The 16280-nt window shown below is 37.7% G+C and overlaps 1 protein-coding gene across 2 annotated transcripts; it reads right to left on the reverse strand.

Annotated features, from left to right (window-relative positions):
• Positions 1-282: 282 nt before the first annotated feature.
• LOC307169280 (uncharacterized protein) lies at positions 283-15619 on the reverse strand. Of its 2 annotated transcripts, none has more exons than XM_079889819.1 (7): positions 15480-15619; positions 6432-7562; positions 4911-5009; positions 4256-4351; positions 4032-4148; positions 3674-3907; positions 283-2170 (listed from the first exon to the last, which is right to left on the reverse strand). In XM_079889819.1, the coding sequence occupies exons 1-7, from the start codon at positions 15535-15537 to the stop codon at positions 1365-1367; spliced, it is 2541 nt and encodes an 846-aa protein (XP_079745945.1). In that variant the 5' UTR covers positions 15538-15619; the 3' UTR covers positions 283-1364. The 2 variants fall into 2 exon arrangements, with proteins under 2 accessions (XP_079745945.1, XP_079745946.1); XM_079889820.1 differs by having other exon boundaries at positions 6432-7559; positions 15480-15584.
• Between the last annotated feature and the right edge of the window lie 661 nt (positions 15620-16280).

The raw sequence follows: 16280 nt of genomic DNA on the forward strand, positions 1-16280 counted from the left end.
AATCCACTTTACTTAAAAACAATAGAAGTATAGTATGAATGGTATTTTCCCATTGAGTGTGTGTCTGTATGTTCCAGCATCATCTAGGAGCATACCTGAGATTCTGGGTGTGTTTTGACCTTTGATCTATCAGATAAGTAACATCCAAGTGATAATCGTCCCGCACTTCCTGTGTCAGACATTCATCACGTCCAGTTTCTGAGACATGCTGTGTCGTGTCAGATGGGAAAGTTTATGGCACAAGAGTGTGTTCAGGAATTTGACCAACACCAGGCTGTGGACTCGCCATGCATGTACAGCTTTTATTTCTTGTACACACTGCTGCAGATTGTTAAACAAACAAGAGAATAACTAGCAACACAGTATTTAGTGCAAATCTCAATTAAAAACTCTTATCAATTGTATACTCAGGCTACAGCATTCACAATTCTAACCCTTATATAGGAGTCATAAAAACTTGCTTTCATGTGTATAAATGTTTTACACAAATTACCTTCTTGAAATTTTATTTTTCTGTATAGATAAATGCATAGATTGCCGCTATCAAAACAGATAAGACTAATCATTTACATAAACAGTACTTTTATTAAACCAGAGGTTATTGCATTGAACTGTGATCAGTAGTTTTATTGCAGTCAGTTTAATGATATGCCACGCCATCTAGTGGACATTTTGGGTTCTCGTATGTTCTACATGTTGAAGTGAAAAATCATTTTCATTTGTCTCACAATTCATCCACTTATTTAGGTATTTTATTGACGTAAATATCCAGTTTATTTTCCATATTGTGTAAATCAATAGCCACAAAAACGTTAATGTCACCACAGGATTAACATGCAGTAATATGAGCGAACTCAACATGAAATTCTCATCTCATTTACCAACTACTCGTATACCACTAAACCGCACAAAGGAAAATGATCAGTATGTACAAGTGGAACTGAAGTACTAATGAAGTCAAGATAAACTTTCTACCACATATATAGCATATTCACATGACATTCAAACAAGAAATAAATAATATTATGACATGTTATATTTATTCTGAACATAGTATAAATAAGTAATGTTTTGCAAACCGATTTAAATTAGAACAAGGAAGAAAAAGAATAACCGAAAGAAAAGACACTGATTCCCTTCGTTCAGATCTGTTTTATACAGACTGGTAAAAGTCTCTGTGTTTAATTGGCTTCCCAGAATCTCACAAATGTTATGTCACTTTTACTCCCTCCCTTCCTTGCTTTATTTATAACCATTTATTCATAACTGTTATTCTCATCCATCCATTCATTCAACGCTTTGGTGCCCTCAGACTTGACTGATTGTGCCTCAGGTAGAAAATAAACCCTCACTCCGTTCTTCTTTTACTGTCTCCGCCAACGGTTTTGGGGTTTCTCCTTGGTTTCTGCAGCTGCCACTTCCTTGGCTTCCCTTTTCTCTGCCAAACTGCTGAGCAAAGCCGGCAGGTCATCTGTGATGGCCTTATCAATCTTCTCCAGCATGCATCCTCCTGTCCAGCCACAGTATGAGGAGAGGACCTTAAAGCCGCTGGGAGGATTCACTCCAAAGAAGTCCCGGTACGCCTCCGGTTCTGGCAAGTCGAACTTGCTCACATTGGTCTTGGCCAGAATGGACTTGAAGATGTAGAATTTGTCAGGGTCACTGACGATATCGTGGAAAACCTCCTGTGGGTCACTAAACCAGCCCAACTTCTCATGATACGTCTGCAAGTAGCGGTCGACCAGGAGGGCGTGGATGCGCACGCGGATGCCGTGCTGGCGGATGAAGGCGATTTTGTTTTCCAGGCGGTTCTCAATGACTTGATTTAGGTCCTCCAGCAAGGAGATCTCCTCACGTTTAAAAAGGTCTCTGTTGGTGTCAGGATTGTAGTCCTGCGGCCAGAAGGAGCTCACGTAGACGCGTGGGGGTTCAGTCACATTAATCAGGGGGGCCATGCTCCAGAAGAGGGCGCCGTATACACGCATTAAGTCCTGGGTTGTCAGACTGTCGGCCTTGTTGAGGATGATGCGGATCTGCGACTCGCGTCCCTTCATCTGTCTGAACAGCATTTCCAGTTCTAATCCCACGTCCAGTTTGGTTGGGTCAAACACCAGGAAGATGAGGTCAGCACGGTCGATAAACCACTGGCACACTTCGCTATAGGGGTACCCTAAAGGACAACAACAGAGTAAACGTGTTCAAAGGCAGAATGTTATACTTTTATTTTAGAATCTGATTCTTATTCAGAAATGGTTCTTTTGAGAGAAAAAAATGCACTCAGATGCTGAGGGAATACCGTAGGCTACTAAAATACGTATTCTGTGGCGCCGAAACACCACTAGTGAATCTGTGGCGCGAAAACTAAAAAACTTGGGCCTGGTTTCACAGACAAGGCTTAGAGAAAGCCAGGATTATGCCTTAGTTAAATTAGGACATTTAAATCGCTAAACATGCCTTAGAAAAAAAAACACTACTGGTGGTGTGCATCAAAACAATGGCACTGATATATTTTAAGATTATGCCAGTGCAAGTTGCTTTCAGTTAAACCAGCTCACACATGCATTTTAGTCTAGGACTAGGCTTAAGCCTCGTCTGTGAAACCGGGGGGTAAATGTGCAACCAGTGAAGCATTGTCAGGGTTGTGCAGGTTTGCGTAACAAAACCAGCCCAATTGCTATTCAAAGCCCGCCCAATCACGGCCAAAACTGAGTATTGTCCTCATGCGAATGATTCATACGAACTGGTTCTTTTAGTAAATGCATTCAGCACAAGGAGTGTAGTCCAATTCCCAAAATAATTACTTTAATGAGTCAATTATTTTTAGTGAGTCAAATATGCACAACTAACTGGCTGGTTGCTCATATAATGTGTAGTTAAAGAAATACACTACCATTCAAGTTTAGGGTCTGTAAGATGTTTTGGATTTTTAAAGTCTCTACAGTATAAACAGTAATATTGTGAAATATTATTGCAGTTTTCTATTTGAATATATTTTACAATGTCATTTATTTCTGTGATGTCAAAGCTGAATTTTCAGCATTATTACTCCAGTCTTCAGATCCTTCAGAAATCATTGAGTTGCTGCTCAAGAAACAGTTCTGATTATTATTACTGTTGAAAACAGTTGTGCTGCTTAATATATTTTTGTGGAAACCGTCATTTTTTTTTTTTTTTACAGGATTCTTTGATGAATAGAAAATTCAAAAGAACAGGATTTATTTCAAATCTATAATTTTTATACATTATAAATGTCTATACTGTCCCTTTTGATCAATATGAAGCATCCTTGCTAAATAAAAAAATCATACTGACCTCAAACTTTCTTTTTTTTTAGTATTGTTGTTTAATAGTTAAGCCCAATAACTTGATTGCATTTATACTACCTCTAAAAAAGTATTTTTGCAAGAATTGTTTTAAATTTATTAAAATTTAAATGATCTCATAATTCATAAATGGAACTTAATTTCTTTTTCCAAGCATGTTTTCCTTAGAAGTACTAAAATAATCATTAATGAAACCATTAAGGAACAGAAATGGTTAAAATCTTCACGATTGCTATCCCTGCTTCAAATAAGCCAGAACGTTTAACATTATTCAATGCGTTTTGTCTGAATATCCTCTTTCAAATATTAGACTCTTTATATTTTTTGTGTCTTCAATGCAGTCTTTTCACCTCTCTCTTGTTGTTTGCGGTTCTCAATGATTCCAGGTGTGTCCACAAATGTGACGCGCTCCAAGAGTTTGTGCGGCATCTCGATTCCCACCAGCTTTTCCAGGAACCCCTGACCAAACTTCTCCAGTGGCGAGAAGGAGCGGGAACTGTCCGCAGCCATAACAATGCCCTCAATGTTGCGAACCTTCTCACCGTGCATTAGGACCGTGTATTCTGAGGTTGTGGGCTCAGCCCCTGAGAAAGCAAAAGAGCGAGATGAAGGAGATGTTGTATGTTGAACTAATATTCTCTTATATAATAGCTCATTTAATGTGGTTCTTTCATTGTGCATTCATCCATTTAATGACTGATGTGTTACCAGTGTAAAGCTGTTGTGAAGTGTCATGGAGACCCAGAAGATAATTGATCATGGAAGACTTGCCAACGCTCCAGGGACCAAGGAACAGGACCATGGGCTTAGAGGTGATCTCTGCATCTGATCAGTGTGAAGAAAACAGACCGTTTAACTGAGGTGAGGGCTTCATTTTGACACTTTTTTGTGGTATTAAAGCAGTCATCTGATGATGTGAAACATCCGTTCACCTGATACTTCATGCTGCCTGAGCTCATTGTATTTGTAGGCATTCTCCAAGGGTTTAATCGCAGTGTGGTAGATATGCTGCAGCTTCTTCAGAGCGTCTATGAGAGGTAGAGTTGATGAAATGATTACAAAACAAATAATAATAGCAGAATGAACTTGTTTATAATTTGATAATTTTCTGGGGACTGATTTTAGTTTGCATAGACATTGCTACAAAGATTATATAAACATTGCAATGAAGATTCAAGATATTGAATAAGCAAAAGGAATTACTGTTTTCACTGTAAAAAAAAAATATTGGTTCAATGAACTTAACATTTTAAGTTCATTAAAATAAAAAAAAATGAGTTAATACAATGAAGGAGATTGTTTTAATCAACAGAAACTCAAAATATTATGTTATATGAACCACATAAATGATTTGACAAAAGAAAAATCACATTTACAGTGCACATTGTGGGAAGTTCAATAAATTCTTGAAACAGTAATAAGCACATTATAGGTGACGTGTGACCAGAAAAATTAGCTTTTAGTCAAAATTGTTTCAGTCAAGCTAAAATGTCATTGGTTAATGTAGACATAACTGGCCTGATGTGGTAATACTGAACAGGATGTAATACTTTATTTTATCATTTTGTATTTTCGTATATGACTCACCGACAAATTCCCGCGAAGGTTCAGCTGTTGCCAAACGCAGCGTCTCTTCAATGTGAGATCGATCTCTTGCGGCAGAACCTGAGGGGGTTGTTTCCTCCACTGCCAGAGGAAAAATACCCAGCATAAAACCTGAATCTCATGTCATCAACATTTGTTTTTTATGTGGCTTTAAAAAAAAAATAGTTACCATTTGGTTTTTATTTTATTCACATATTTCTATTTTGTTTTGATGTATTTTGTATCAGTGGCATTCTTTGTAGTTAAAGGGATAGTTCACCAAAAATAAAAATGTTGTCATCATTTGTTCACCCTCAAGTTGTTCTAAACCTGTATACATTTCTTTCTTCTGCTGTACAAAAAATAAGATATTTTAAAGACTATGGATAGACAAACTGTTGATGGCCATTGACTTCTAAAGTATGGGGAAAAAAATACTATGGAAGTCAATAGGGCCCATCAACTGTTTGGTTACAGACATTCTTCAAAATATCTTCAAAAGAAAATAAATTCTTACAGGTTTGGAACAACATGAGGATGAATATCATTTTTGGGTGAACTATCCCTTTAAGCAATCAGTTGTGGAATCAACAGAACATTTCCACAGTTTGAATTTACACCTGAAGTAAACAAGATCTCTGAGGAAAGAAGCTGCGTCTGTATTTACACTAGAATCACAATCACAGGATACAATGTACTGGCTAATATTAATCTTAGTTGGCAATAATAACCTAGCTCCAAAACAGAATACAACTGTCATTTTGGGTTTATCTACTGCAACATCTACATCAGCTCTATTTGGAGCCAGTTTAACACACTCACTGTACTATTAAAAGCATCTGAAACATTTCTTCCCCATTACAAAACTGTCCTCCATGCAGGCCAGAGAACATATTGTTATAAATGGCCATTGGACTTGTGCCAAGTGTTATTTCTGTTTGGTTATTTTGGTGGTGGGTTTATTCTTGTGCCCCCTTTGACCAAAGTATCAGGTGAAGAAGCACAAGGAACTGACTTTAACAATAGTGTCCCAGCCTGCCCCCTAATGACGGGACAACAACATAACTCCTTCTCTCTGGTTATTTCCACTATAACGGGTTTAACCAGAAGCTTTGTGATTATTCTGAAGCTCTTTATTACATTAGATTTTAAATTAAGGGTGACATTAGTAACAATTATGTGAAATTTCGCAAAAAAACCTAATTATTTTCTAAAATTCGTTAATTTGTCTAGCCGAACAGCAGCAGAGGTGCAGTCAGATTTACTGTTGTTTAGCAGATTTTTGCAGGCGAAATCCAGTCATTTCTACAAGAATCCAAGGAATTGAGAATTTAGCAAAGATTTCCACACACAGATTTTGCAATGGGTTCAAGTTGGTCATGCAAATTTGCTTCGTTGACCTTCGCTGCTTTGTTTTTTCAAAATTTTAGAAAACTGATCGCAATTCAACAATTAGACATTATCTTATCTCATATTAACATTAAATGTTCAATAATTATTAATGCTGACTGAACTATACTGTACCAGATGCTTTAGATGCTGGTATATCATCGGACACTTCTTCCACCGTTACTTCTTCAGCAGGTGCAGGAACTTCTTCTTGGACCATGATTTGCTCTGAAGTTGGTTCTATAAGCTTCTCAGTTGCCTCTTTGGCCAATTCAGCAACCTCGTCAACAACATCTTCTGCAAGTTCCTCAATCTCTTCTGTTTCCACCATTTTTAAGGCTTCTGGTTCAACCTCAGGAACTCCTTCTTCCTCTGTTACAGCCTCCTCTTCTAAGTCCTCTTCCTCTGCTACCTCTTCTGATCTTTTTTCCACCTGCTCCAATAGCTCTTCAGTCTGAGAAAGTTCCTCTTCTTCACCTGCTTCTTCTTCAGTCTGAATAACCTCCTCTACCTCAACTACCTCTTCTTCAGTCTGAGAAAGTTCCTCTTCTTCACCTGCTTCTTCTTCAGTCTGAAGAACCTCAACTACCTCTTCTTCAGTCTGAGAAAGTTCCTCTTCTTCACCTGCTTCTTCAGTCTGAAGAACCTCCTCTACCTCAACTACCTCTTCTTCAGTCTGAGAAAGTTCCTCTTCTTCATCTGCCTCCTCTTCGATCTGAAGACCCTCCTCTACCTCAGCTACCTCTTCTTCAGTCTGAGAAAGTTCCTCTTCTTCACCTGCCTCCTCTTCCTCAACCACCTCCTTCTCAATCTCCTCTTCGACAGATTCCTCAACAACCATTTGTGCCTCTAAATCACTGTCTACCTCTGAATTCTCCTCCTCCTCCTCCCTCACGTCATGTGCCTCCTCAAAAACTTCCTCCTCCACCACTTCATTGGATGCCTCTAACTCAACTTCTGCCTCCTCTTCATGTGCTTCCTCCTCAGATATCTCTTCAGAAGAGGCCTCCTCATGACTCAACTCATCAGATTTCTCTTCTGAAACAACCTCGTCCTCTTCGTCCTCGTTAGAGCTGACATCTTCTGCCGCGGTGTCAATATGAGCACCGGTGCCACAGGGTTGGCAGACAGGTCTGTTTGGTGCAGGAGTGTCATTGGAGGAGCTTTGACTGATATCCTCTGTGCCATCACAGCAGTTGAACAGCTCACCTTCAGACTTCAGCTGGAGCGGCACAAGCGGCTCAGTCTCAGACCCCACTGCATCTGCTAAGGAAAACAATCAAATTAACCAATATATAACTCAGCACATTCCCACATTATGAAGTATAAATCACATTTGTATACATGCCTTCCTGTTGCTCAAACAAGGTCATGAGTTCGATTCCCAGGGAAAGCAAGAAATGTGTACCTTAAATACAATGTAATTCGCTTAGGATAAAACCATCTGTCAAATAAATAAATCTAAATTATTACAACACAATGGCAACAAAAATGACTATCTACAAGTTAGTGAGGCACCAAAATAGTTTTTTTTACTGAAACGCCAAAAACGTTTTTTTTTTTTATTTAGTTGAAAACCAAATATCAGGTTTTACTAATAAAAATTGTGTAATTGATTGCGTATTCTGTTCAAGGTGTTGTTTACAGGTCATAAAACAGTCATAATAATTTGTTACATTTATATTTTATGCATTTCATGGCATTCAAAGTGCTTGGAAGGGGGAATCTCCCCAACCACCACAAATGTGCAGCATCCACCTGGATGATGCGACGGCAGCCATATTGCGCCAGAACGTACACCACACCAGTTTATTGGTGGAGAGGAGATGAAGTTATGAAGCCAATCAGTATATATATGGAAATGATTAGGTGGCCATGATGATGGACAGACGCCAATGGGCAAATTTGGCCAGGATGCCGGGGTTACACCCCTACTCTTTTTTTCCCAAGGAAATCCTGGGATTTTTAATGACAGAGAGTCAGGACCTCGGTTTAACGTCCCCATCACTATACTGGGGAGTTAGGACCCACACAGACCACAGGGTGAGCGCCCCCTACTGGCCTCACTAACACCTCTTCCAGCAGCAGCCTGTTTTCCCAGGAAGTCTCCCGGTAGTGACCAGGCTCAACCTTGTTTAGCTTCAGTGGGCAACCATTATTGAGCTACAGGGTGATATGGCTGCTGGCATAGTAAAGTTCTTCAGCAACAAGTCGCCTCACTATATTTCAGACTGGCTCATTTTAAATATTGCTGCTCTAGCATAATTTCTGGTCACAGGGAAGTGCAAACTGATTCGGCAGAATATTTTTGGTTGCCGAAATATTGGTGCATCACCAGTACAAGTCGCATCTCTGCCCTCCTCATAACATCACTTCTCCTGAAGAGAAGTATCTGACATATAACATTAGCATTTAGCATTCTGTGTTTGAGACCATACCATCTACAACGTCACAGTAAACAAGACACCCGTGGTTACTGTCCTAAATAATGTAAAAAACTGTATCTTAAAATGTTATAGCTGTAATACCATGGTTTATGAATTTGAACAACATGACTTGGCTGCTTTGGTGTGAATATGTGAGTCTGTGGTGATGACCCATGTCTGTGATTCATGCGGCGATGAATGCGCTCAATGAGAGCTAAATGCTTTTCATGTGAATCACATCCTGAAATAGGAAGCAGAGCTGGCAGGAGAAGAGAACGCCAAGTCTTTTCTGTTCATGTGGATCATAAGAGCAAGGTTTATTTTTCAAACTGTCCTCCAGCTCTGATAAGGGTGTTAGCATGGCGGCTTTGTACCAAGATTCCCACCTCTAGGTTTAACTTTACACTGAAACGTACAGCTCTGCTTTTATGCAAACAATCATCAAATTGTAAATATCGGTGCATTAATTTGTGGATTAATATTGTTTTCTGGTATAATTTGTTGCAGACTGAAGTTTTTCAGTTCATAGCCATTTCAGTGGCCTTCAATGCAATTCATGGAGATTTGTTATGTACTACATTATATGCCTACTTTAGGACTGCATTAGAGTATTAAAGTGTAAAAAATGCATATTCAAGGACAAATTACACTCATAGAAGAAAATGTTCTATATAGAACCTTAAAGGGTTCTGTCAGGCGTTTCATATATAGAACCTTTTAGGGGTGCATCATGGGGTCATTTTATTGGTTTAGTTTTGATTAATTAATTTTGTTGTAATTCACTTTTCATTTTAATTAAATTTGATGAATTAAACAGCTTATAAACATAATTTGAAGAAAAAAAAAATGAAATAAACTGTTAAACTGTAAAATTTTGCAATCATTTAAGACATTTCTCCCTATAGTACCTTTTTGGGATAAAGAGTTCTTTAAAACTGAGTCAAGAACCATAGGTTTATATAGCAACCCACAGAACTAAGAGTGCACCCTTAAAAGACAAACCCCAAATTAATCTGTAGGCCCGGTTTCACAGACAGGACTTAGATAAAGCCTGGATTAGGCCTTACTTCAATTAGGACATTTTATAAATGGGCCCTAAAACATTACTGACATGCATCTTGAGACAAAACTGGCTCTCATATATTTTAAGATACTGTTGCTTTCAGTTAAAACAGCTCAAACATGCATTTTAATCTGAGACTAGGCTTAATTCTTGTCAGTGAAACATGGGGGGAAAGTGTTTTCGAAACACTTGAACAACTTTTCAAAATCGTGCTGACAGCAGAGGGCACCAAATTGGCTATAGTTAGTTCAGATAAACATGTTCCACCTTTGGCATTTGACCACTTGCTTGTAAAAGTTCTCTCTTGACAGGCTTGTGTGTTCCTTAGAAGTCTCTAATTGATTGAATTGGCTCTGGTCAGTGTAAGTGTGATATGTTTTGCACACTTAATACGCTCACAGACCCAGGAGAGCTGTATTTAAGCCATATAGACAAAGTGTAAGAGTGTCATCAACGCAACCATGAGTGTGCCAATACTTTTGAAGGCCTAAGGCCATGTTATATCATAAGAGTTACTCTTTACTGCTCCTATTTACCAGTCCAAGATTATGGTTACATCACATCGCAACAACGCAATAATGTGAAATAGTACAAGAAAATGGATGAGGGAATGATAACTATTTATCTGACCTCATAATGAGGTCTTTATTTAAATGCCACTGAAATTGACCGAAAGGCTAGTTGTCATGTGCTACAGAATAGTGTGTATAGCTCAGTATCATATTCTGCCATTTTGATTTACTTAAATCCACACAGGTATTGTTTTTAGACAATGGCTGGGGAGCAAAAATAAGAGCAGCTCCATCATATGAAAATATAAAACCAACTAAGTCATATATACATGCATTTTTCCAAGTTGTAAGTGACGGAGAGCAGCCCATCCCCCTTTGACAGTATGTTCTGAGGTGAGGACAGGAATGGACAGGTGCTCGATCCCAAGTCCCAGGTCTTCACCATGACACAAATAGCCTGCCCTCTGAGAAAGAGTTTCTCTGTTATTCTCTGCTAAAATGACATTGAGGTTCAGCTTGTAAATGTACATTCCTTTTTTGATACCATTGACTTCCTTCTGCCAAGCTACTCTATTCTACTCTACAAGCACACAGTGATGGTCGTGTCTACAGGAGTGATTTTTCAAAGATAGCTCTGGTCACTAGGGAAAATCCAATGCAATCATGTGAGACACTTCTGGAAGGTCATTATACCAATTCATTTTGATGACAGACTTTGGCTCAGGCATTTCAGAATGATCAAACTAACATTTGAGATGCTGCGCAATGAAATTTGTCCAGTTATCAAATCACATCCACAGCTGAGGCAAAGTCACGCAAGTTTTTTTGTGTTGCACATCAAGGGATTTATTTGGTAAATGTGTTACCATCGGAATTTATATGAATGTTGTTTTATCAGATAAAAAAATATGTATTTTTAGAATTTATGCACATTTTGGCATTTCCATCCAGCTTTTTTTAACGCAATATCCCAAAATGCACATGAAAATAGGTGGATGGAAACTTATCTTTTGTTTCACTGAATGCTTTGAGAGTTTGCTGCATTACTAATCAGCCGGAAATATATACTGTAGTGCAATCAATGAAGTCTGATTCACAAATGAATGACTCTTATGATCTGGTCCTTCTTATTAAATATATAAACAGCACTGAGTCCAATTCCTGAGAGAATGATCTTATGATCTGGATCTTTTTAGTGTATCACAAACACTAGCAGTTTCTCAATTAATTTAAAGTATATGGCACTTTTTTGACAATAAAATTTAATTTATTTTTTCTATTCTTTAAAATAATTCATTTATGGAACCATTAAAGGACCTGAACTGTTAAGAAGAATCTGAACCAGATGAATTCCATATGTTTTCCATCCCTAGTTAAGGTTCAGGATTGTTCCAGTAGAAATGCACAAATGACTGCAAGTTTCAAAAGTTGCACAGTTTCACTAATTATTTGGATCAGTATTCTAAAATGAAAAATATGATAACTCTAGTAATGACTGAAGTCATTGTAATCTTGTGAGGTTTTTGTAAGGGTTTGGATAGTGATGACTCAAGTGTTACTACATCCTTCTAAAGGAATGACTGGTCATTTGGATCAGTTTTCTAAAGTGAAGATCATGGAAACCCACTAGTAATGACTCAAGGGTTATCAAATCAAATCCATCTGAAGCAATTACTATCTGAAACCTTACAAAAACCTCAAAAGTTTACAATGACTTAAGTCATTACTAGAGAGTTAACATGCTTTTCACTTTGAATACTGATCCAAATAATTAGCAGTTCCCTCTAAAGGATTTGGTAATACTTGAGTCATTACTTCTGATCTTTACTTTAGAATCAATTATACAATGTGCATTGCTCTCATTAATTATGAAAATGTAGTTCACTGAAAAAAATGATTTATTGACTTGGTTGAATTTACAAAAAAAAATTATGTTAATTGGTTCCACATAATTCATTTTAGGTACATTTAAACAAATGCATTACGTTGAACTAAGTTCAACTTGATGCATTTGTTTAAATGTAGCTAAAATCAATTGCGTGGAACCACTTACGATAAAAACATTTAGAAAATTCAATGAATTTACTGAAATCATTGAATTTACTAAAAAAAATTATCGTAAGTGGTGCCACGCAATTGATTTTAGCTACATTTAAACAAATGCATTAAGCTGAACTTAGTTCAACGTAATGCATTTGTTTAAATGTAGCTAAAATGAATTATGTGGATCCAATTAACATAATTTCTTTTAGTAAATTCAACTAGTCAATGAATCATTTTTTTCAGTGTTCTTAGTCCTGGGAGGTATTAAAAAACAATAATATTGATAGAATAGCTAACTGCCACATTCAACTGAGCGCTATTACTTACTATTCGTTAATCAGAATTTCTTGTAGTTAATAGTAGTTACTAGAGTGTTAAACCCAAGAAATCATTTGACAAATAGTCACTTATCAGTAACAGGCTAATATAGCATTGCATTTCACGTTCCTTTCACCTAATTCATTATGATGACATAAAATAATGTGATCAAACGTACAGCTAATACAAAATCTAATTAATTACCTCATCCGTGAACATGATTAGAGAATTCCATACATCTCAGGATGGTGAAAACGACATTTCCCATCGTTCCAATCTCCTTCATAGCATCATCAAGCCTTGCCTTTGTTATTGTTTTGAAAATGCGATCTCTGGTGGCGAAAACCTACATATTGTACCTTTTATGATGGAACAGTATTCTAAAGTGTTACCGATAATTCACATGGCATTTTGTCTGTTTGATTCAACCTCAATCTCATGAGGAATATTTTGTTTGAGGTGACAATTTTATATAAATTCACATGACGTGATTTGTACGTAAATATATGATTTTTAGGAAAAAAATATGATTAAAGGTTCACACCTAAACCTAACGGGTTTAGCCACCCGTTCGCCAAAACGTAAAATATTTACAACTTGCCTTAAGAGTGTATTGATTTGGTTTCAATTTGTATTGATTTGGTTTGGTTTTATTTGTATACTGCAGGTGTGGCTGTGTTTTAAAATACCTTCAGTGTGTACGGCTTGCTGATTGAATGCGTTTGTGTAGCAACATTGTTTACTCTGGTTTGCGCGTAATGTCTGCGTATGCTTGGCTGCTGTGAGTGGACTGTACAGGGAAAACCCCAGGTGCTAAAACAGGCCGCATACAGTAGGCAGGACAGAGGCTTTAAGTCCTGTTAACATAATGGTTGCCCCTACAAGGCCTGCAAGACAGAAATAAAGTCTGATTGAGACAGTACCGTTGTGACAGCAGCTGTGGACTGGAAGTGTAAATGCGGATAGAAAGTACAAGGGGGCGTGTAAGTGGAGCTGTGAAGCATGACCACGCAACCGGCCGAGGAAGAGTGTCTGATTACATAGTGCACTAGGCCTTTCCACCTGACCGTACAGACACAGAAAGAGAACAAGAACAATGCAAGGACAGACAAGGATAATACTTAAAAGCAAGCCAGAGGAAGCTACAGCCTCAAATTATTTGACCAACAGTAACTGGCTTTCTTGCACTACTTAGAAACAAGAAAGCCGCCAACTGTTTCTCTTACAGTTGATTGCAATTTTGAATAGAATCATGAATTCTATTGGAGTTTTAGAGAACAAGACATAAGAATTTAAATTTACTAGGGATGCACGATATATCGGCCACCATATCGGTATCGGCCAATAAGAAAATTTGGCCGATATTAAAGCCGATAAATAATGTATGATTTCCTTCAGCTGAGACACTTCAAATGCGCACTGTTCACCATGATGGTTTTGAATTGCTTGAAATATGATTGGAATCACTTGAAAAAAAGAAAATACAGTTAAGAGCAACATCTGTCATATAGGCTACATAATATTATAATGCGAACATCATTATAATTGTGTGCTTGGGACATGGATTTTAATGGTGATACTTTTGTTTTTGTTATCAGGCTCTCAAAAATTATATAAAAATTTGGATTTAGATTTATCGGCCAATATATCAGTTATCGGCTTTCAAATATAAAGAATTATCTGTTATCGGTATCGGCCAAAATGTTCATATCGGTGCATCCCTAATATTTACATCTGTAAGACTGCAGACTACCTTTGTGCCAGTAGCTTCTCTGATGCATCCGAGATTACAATGGCCCTGTTTATAACTGGTATTAAGATGCGTTTTGGTCGATCGGATACTTCCAGAGGTAGTCGAAAGTGCATCCGAGCGGATTGCTTTCGTAGTGTAAACGCTCATGTGGTTAAATACGTTCAAACAGCCACACAAGACACCTACTCTGACCTAACGCGTTAACATTATGGGAAGCGCTCTAGCCAGACGGGATTTAAACTTTACCGGCTGAAGACCTAAGTTTGGTTTGAAGACGAAACAAGTACTAAGCACAATGTTCTCTCACCATTCCTGATATTTATGGATTGTATAGTTCAGTGTTTATGGATATTATGATATTTATATATATTTATGAATAAATAATATTTTTATATTTTCAAAGGCATATTTAAAAACTTTTACAAGTATATGAAGAGTTCAGATGCAAAAGCCTCTGTGCCATCTGAAATTTTCTTCTAATGATCATTTTTATCAAGCTTGTATATTTAGGTTCAGTAATGTCACTTAAATGACAACTAATAGGTAATTTGCATTGCCATTTAAGTGAAATTACTGAACTTAAATATACGAGCTTGATAAAAATGATCATTCTAGAAGAAAATTTCAGATGGCACTTAGAGGCTTTTGCATCTGAACTCTTCATATGTAACCAAAATGAAAAAGAGGAGTATATTTCAGAATATAGTGAATAATTCACACTTGAGATCAAGGAACAATTTAATTGCATTAACTTACTTTAACCACATATTCAAGTTCATAAAGACAAAAATGAGAGGAAATTCTGTCACCAAGAAACCACACATATCCATTCTGTAAAACATGTCACCATATACATTAGGTATATGAATATGCAACCGATGCAGCTCTCATTTTCACCAAGGACAAGCAATCCGATCTAGGATTTCAGATTACAGTCTTTATCTTTGCTAAACCTGAGGCCAGTTTGTCCCAGACAAAAAGCCAGTCACTCTTAAACATAGAAGTCAACTGCAGCTCTTGGTTCAGCAGCCCGCCTGTGTTCAAATTCCAGTTTTTTAAGCTTCTTACCTGCAGCGGTGAGGGCCAGTAGAGACAGCAGGCAGCAGAAGGGGAGGAAAAGCCTCATTTTGACTGCCAGGACTGTCCAGTTCCCTTCTCAGTCTATATATACCCCTGGAGAGACGCAAGAGGGCCTGCGGAGGGTCTGGGGGTGGGGCGGCGCTCATGGACATTGAAGCATTTGCACAAGCGTCAGCACTGGGAGCAGCTGCCTTCTCCAATCAGATGGCCTTTAACCTTTGCCTACTTTTTGGGTAACCGGACTAATGTGGAGTTGTAAGGAAAGGTTCAGTTATTCGCTCAGAGGGACCGAATCTGGTCACTTAAACATAAACAAGAGCTTAGTTGTGGTCACCACTTTGGTGCACTTATATTGACTACGTTTACACTAACAAAAAAGCATGAAAAGTCACCACCTTACCATATTTTTCATGGTAAAACAACGTAAGTTGGCATGAAACAGAAGTTGTGATATTTTGACATATGTCCGAGTGAAACGGCAAAAAATACTTGATTTTGTTAATGGGGAATTGATTGGATTGTTCTGGTTTTAAACTATTGCTGTGATATCATGCGTGCGACAAGTGGCATGCATTGCCTAGCCCATGCGCCAATAAACACATCATCAGAAAAGTTGCTGCAAGAGTTCAAGGGCATATGAATTTAAAATAAATAATTCATTTATAGTAAATACTCCAGTATTCCACAAAAAAAAAAAAAAAACAGAATTGTCCATTTTGATTTCATTGGGACTTTAATTTTAGACAGTATCTCAAGTGACCACCAGATGGCGCTTCTAATGACTTGGGT

This window comes from Squalius cephalus, assembly GCF_949319135.1.
Source record: "Squalius cephalus genome assembly, chromosome: 13".
Lineage (NCBI taxonomy): Eukaryota > Metazoa > Chordata > Actinopteri > Cypriniformes > Leuciscidae > Squalius > Squalius cephalus.

What these genes read in the sequence shown, in the direction of transcription:
- LOC307169280 (XM_079889819.1), bottom strand. Translation starts at nt 15,537, where the DNA reads ATGAGGCTTTTCCTCCCCTTCTGCTGCCTGCTGTCTCTACTGGCCCTC. An exon ending in ACTGGCCCTCACCGCTGCAG is followed by an intron (nt 7,563 to 15,479) that starts GTAAGAAGCTTA and finishes TGTTTTCCTTAG; the next exon opens with CAGATGCAGTGGGGTCTGAG. An exon ending in ACCTTCGCGGGAATTTGTCG is followed by an intron (nt 4,352 to 4,910) that starts GTGAGTCATATA and finishes TACCTCTCATAG; the next exon opens with ACGCTCTGAAGAAGCTGCAG.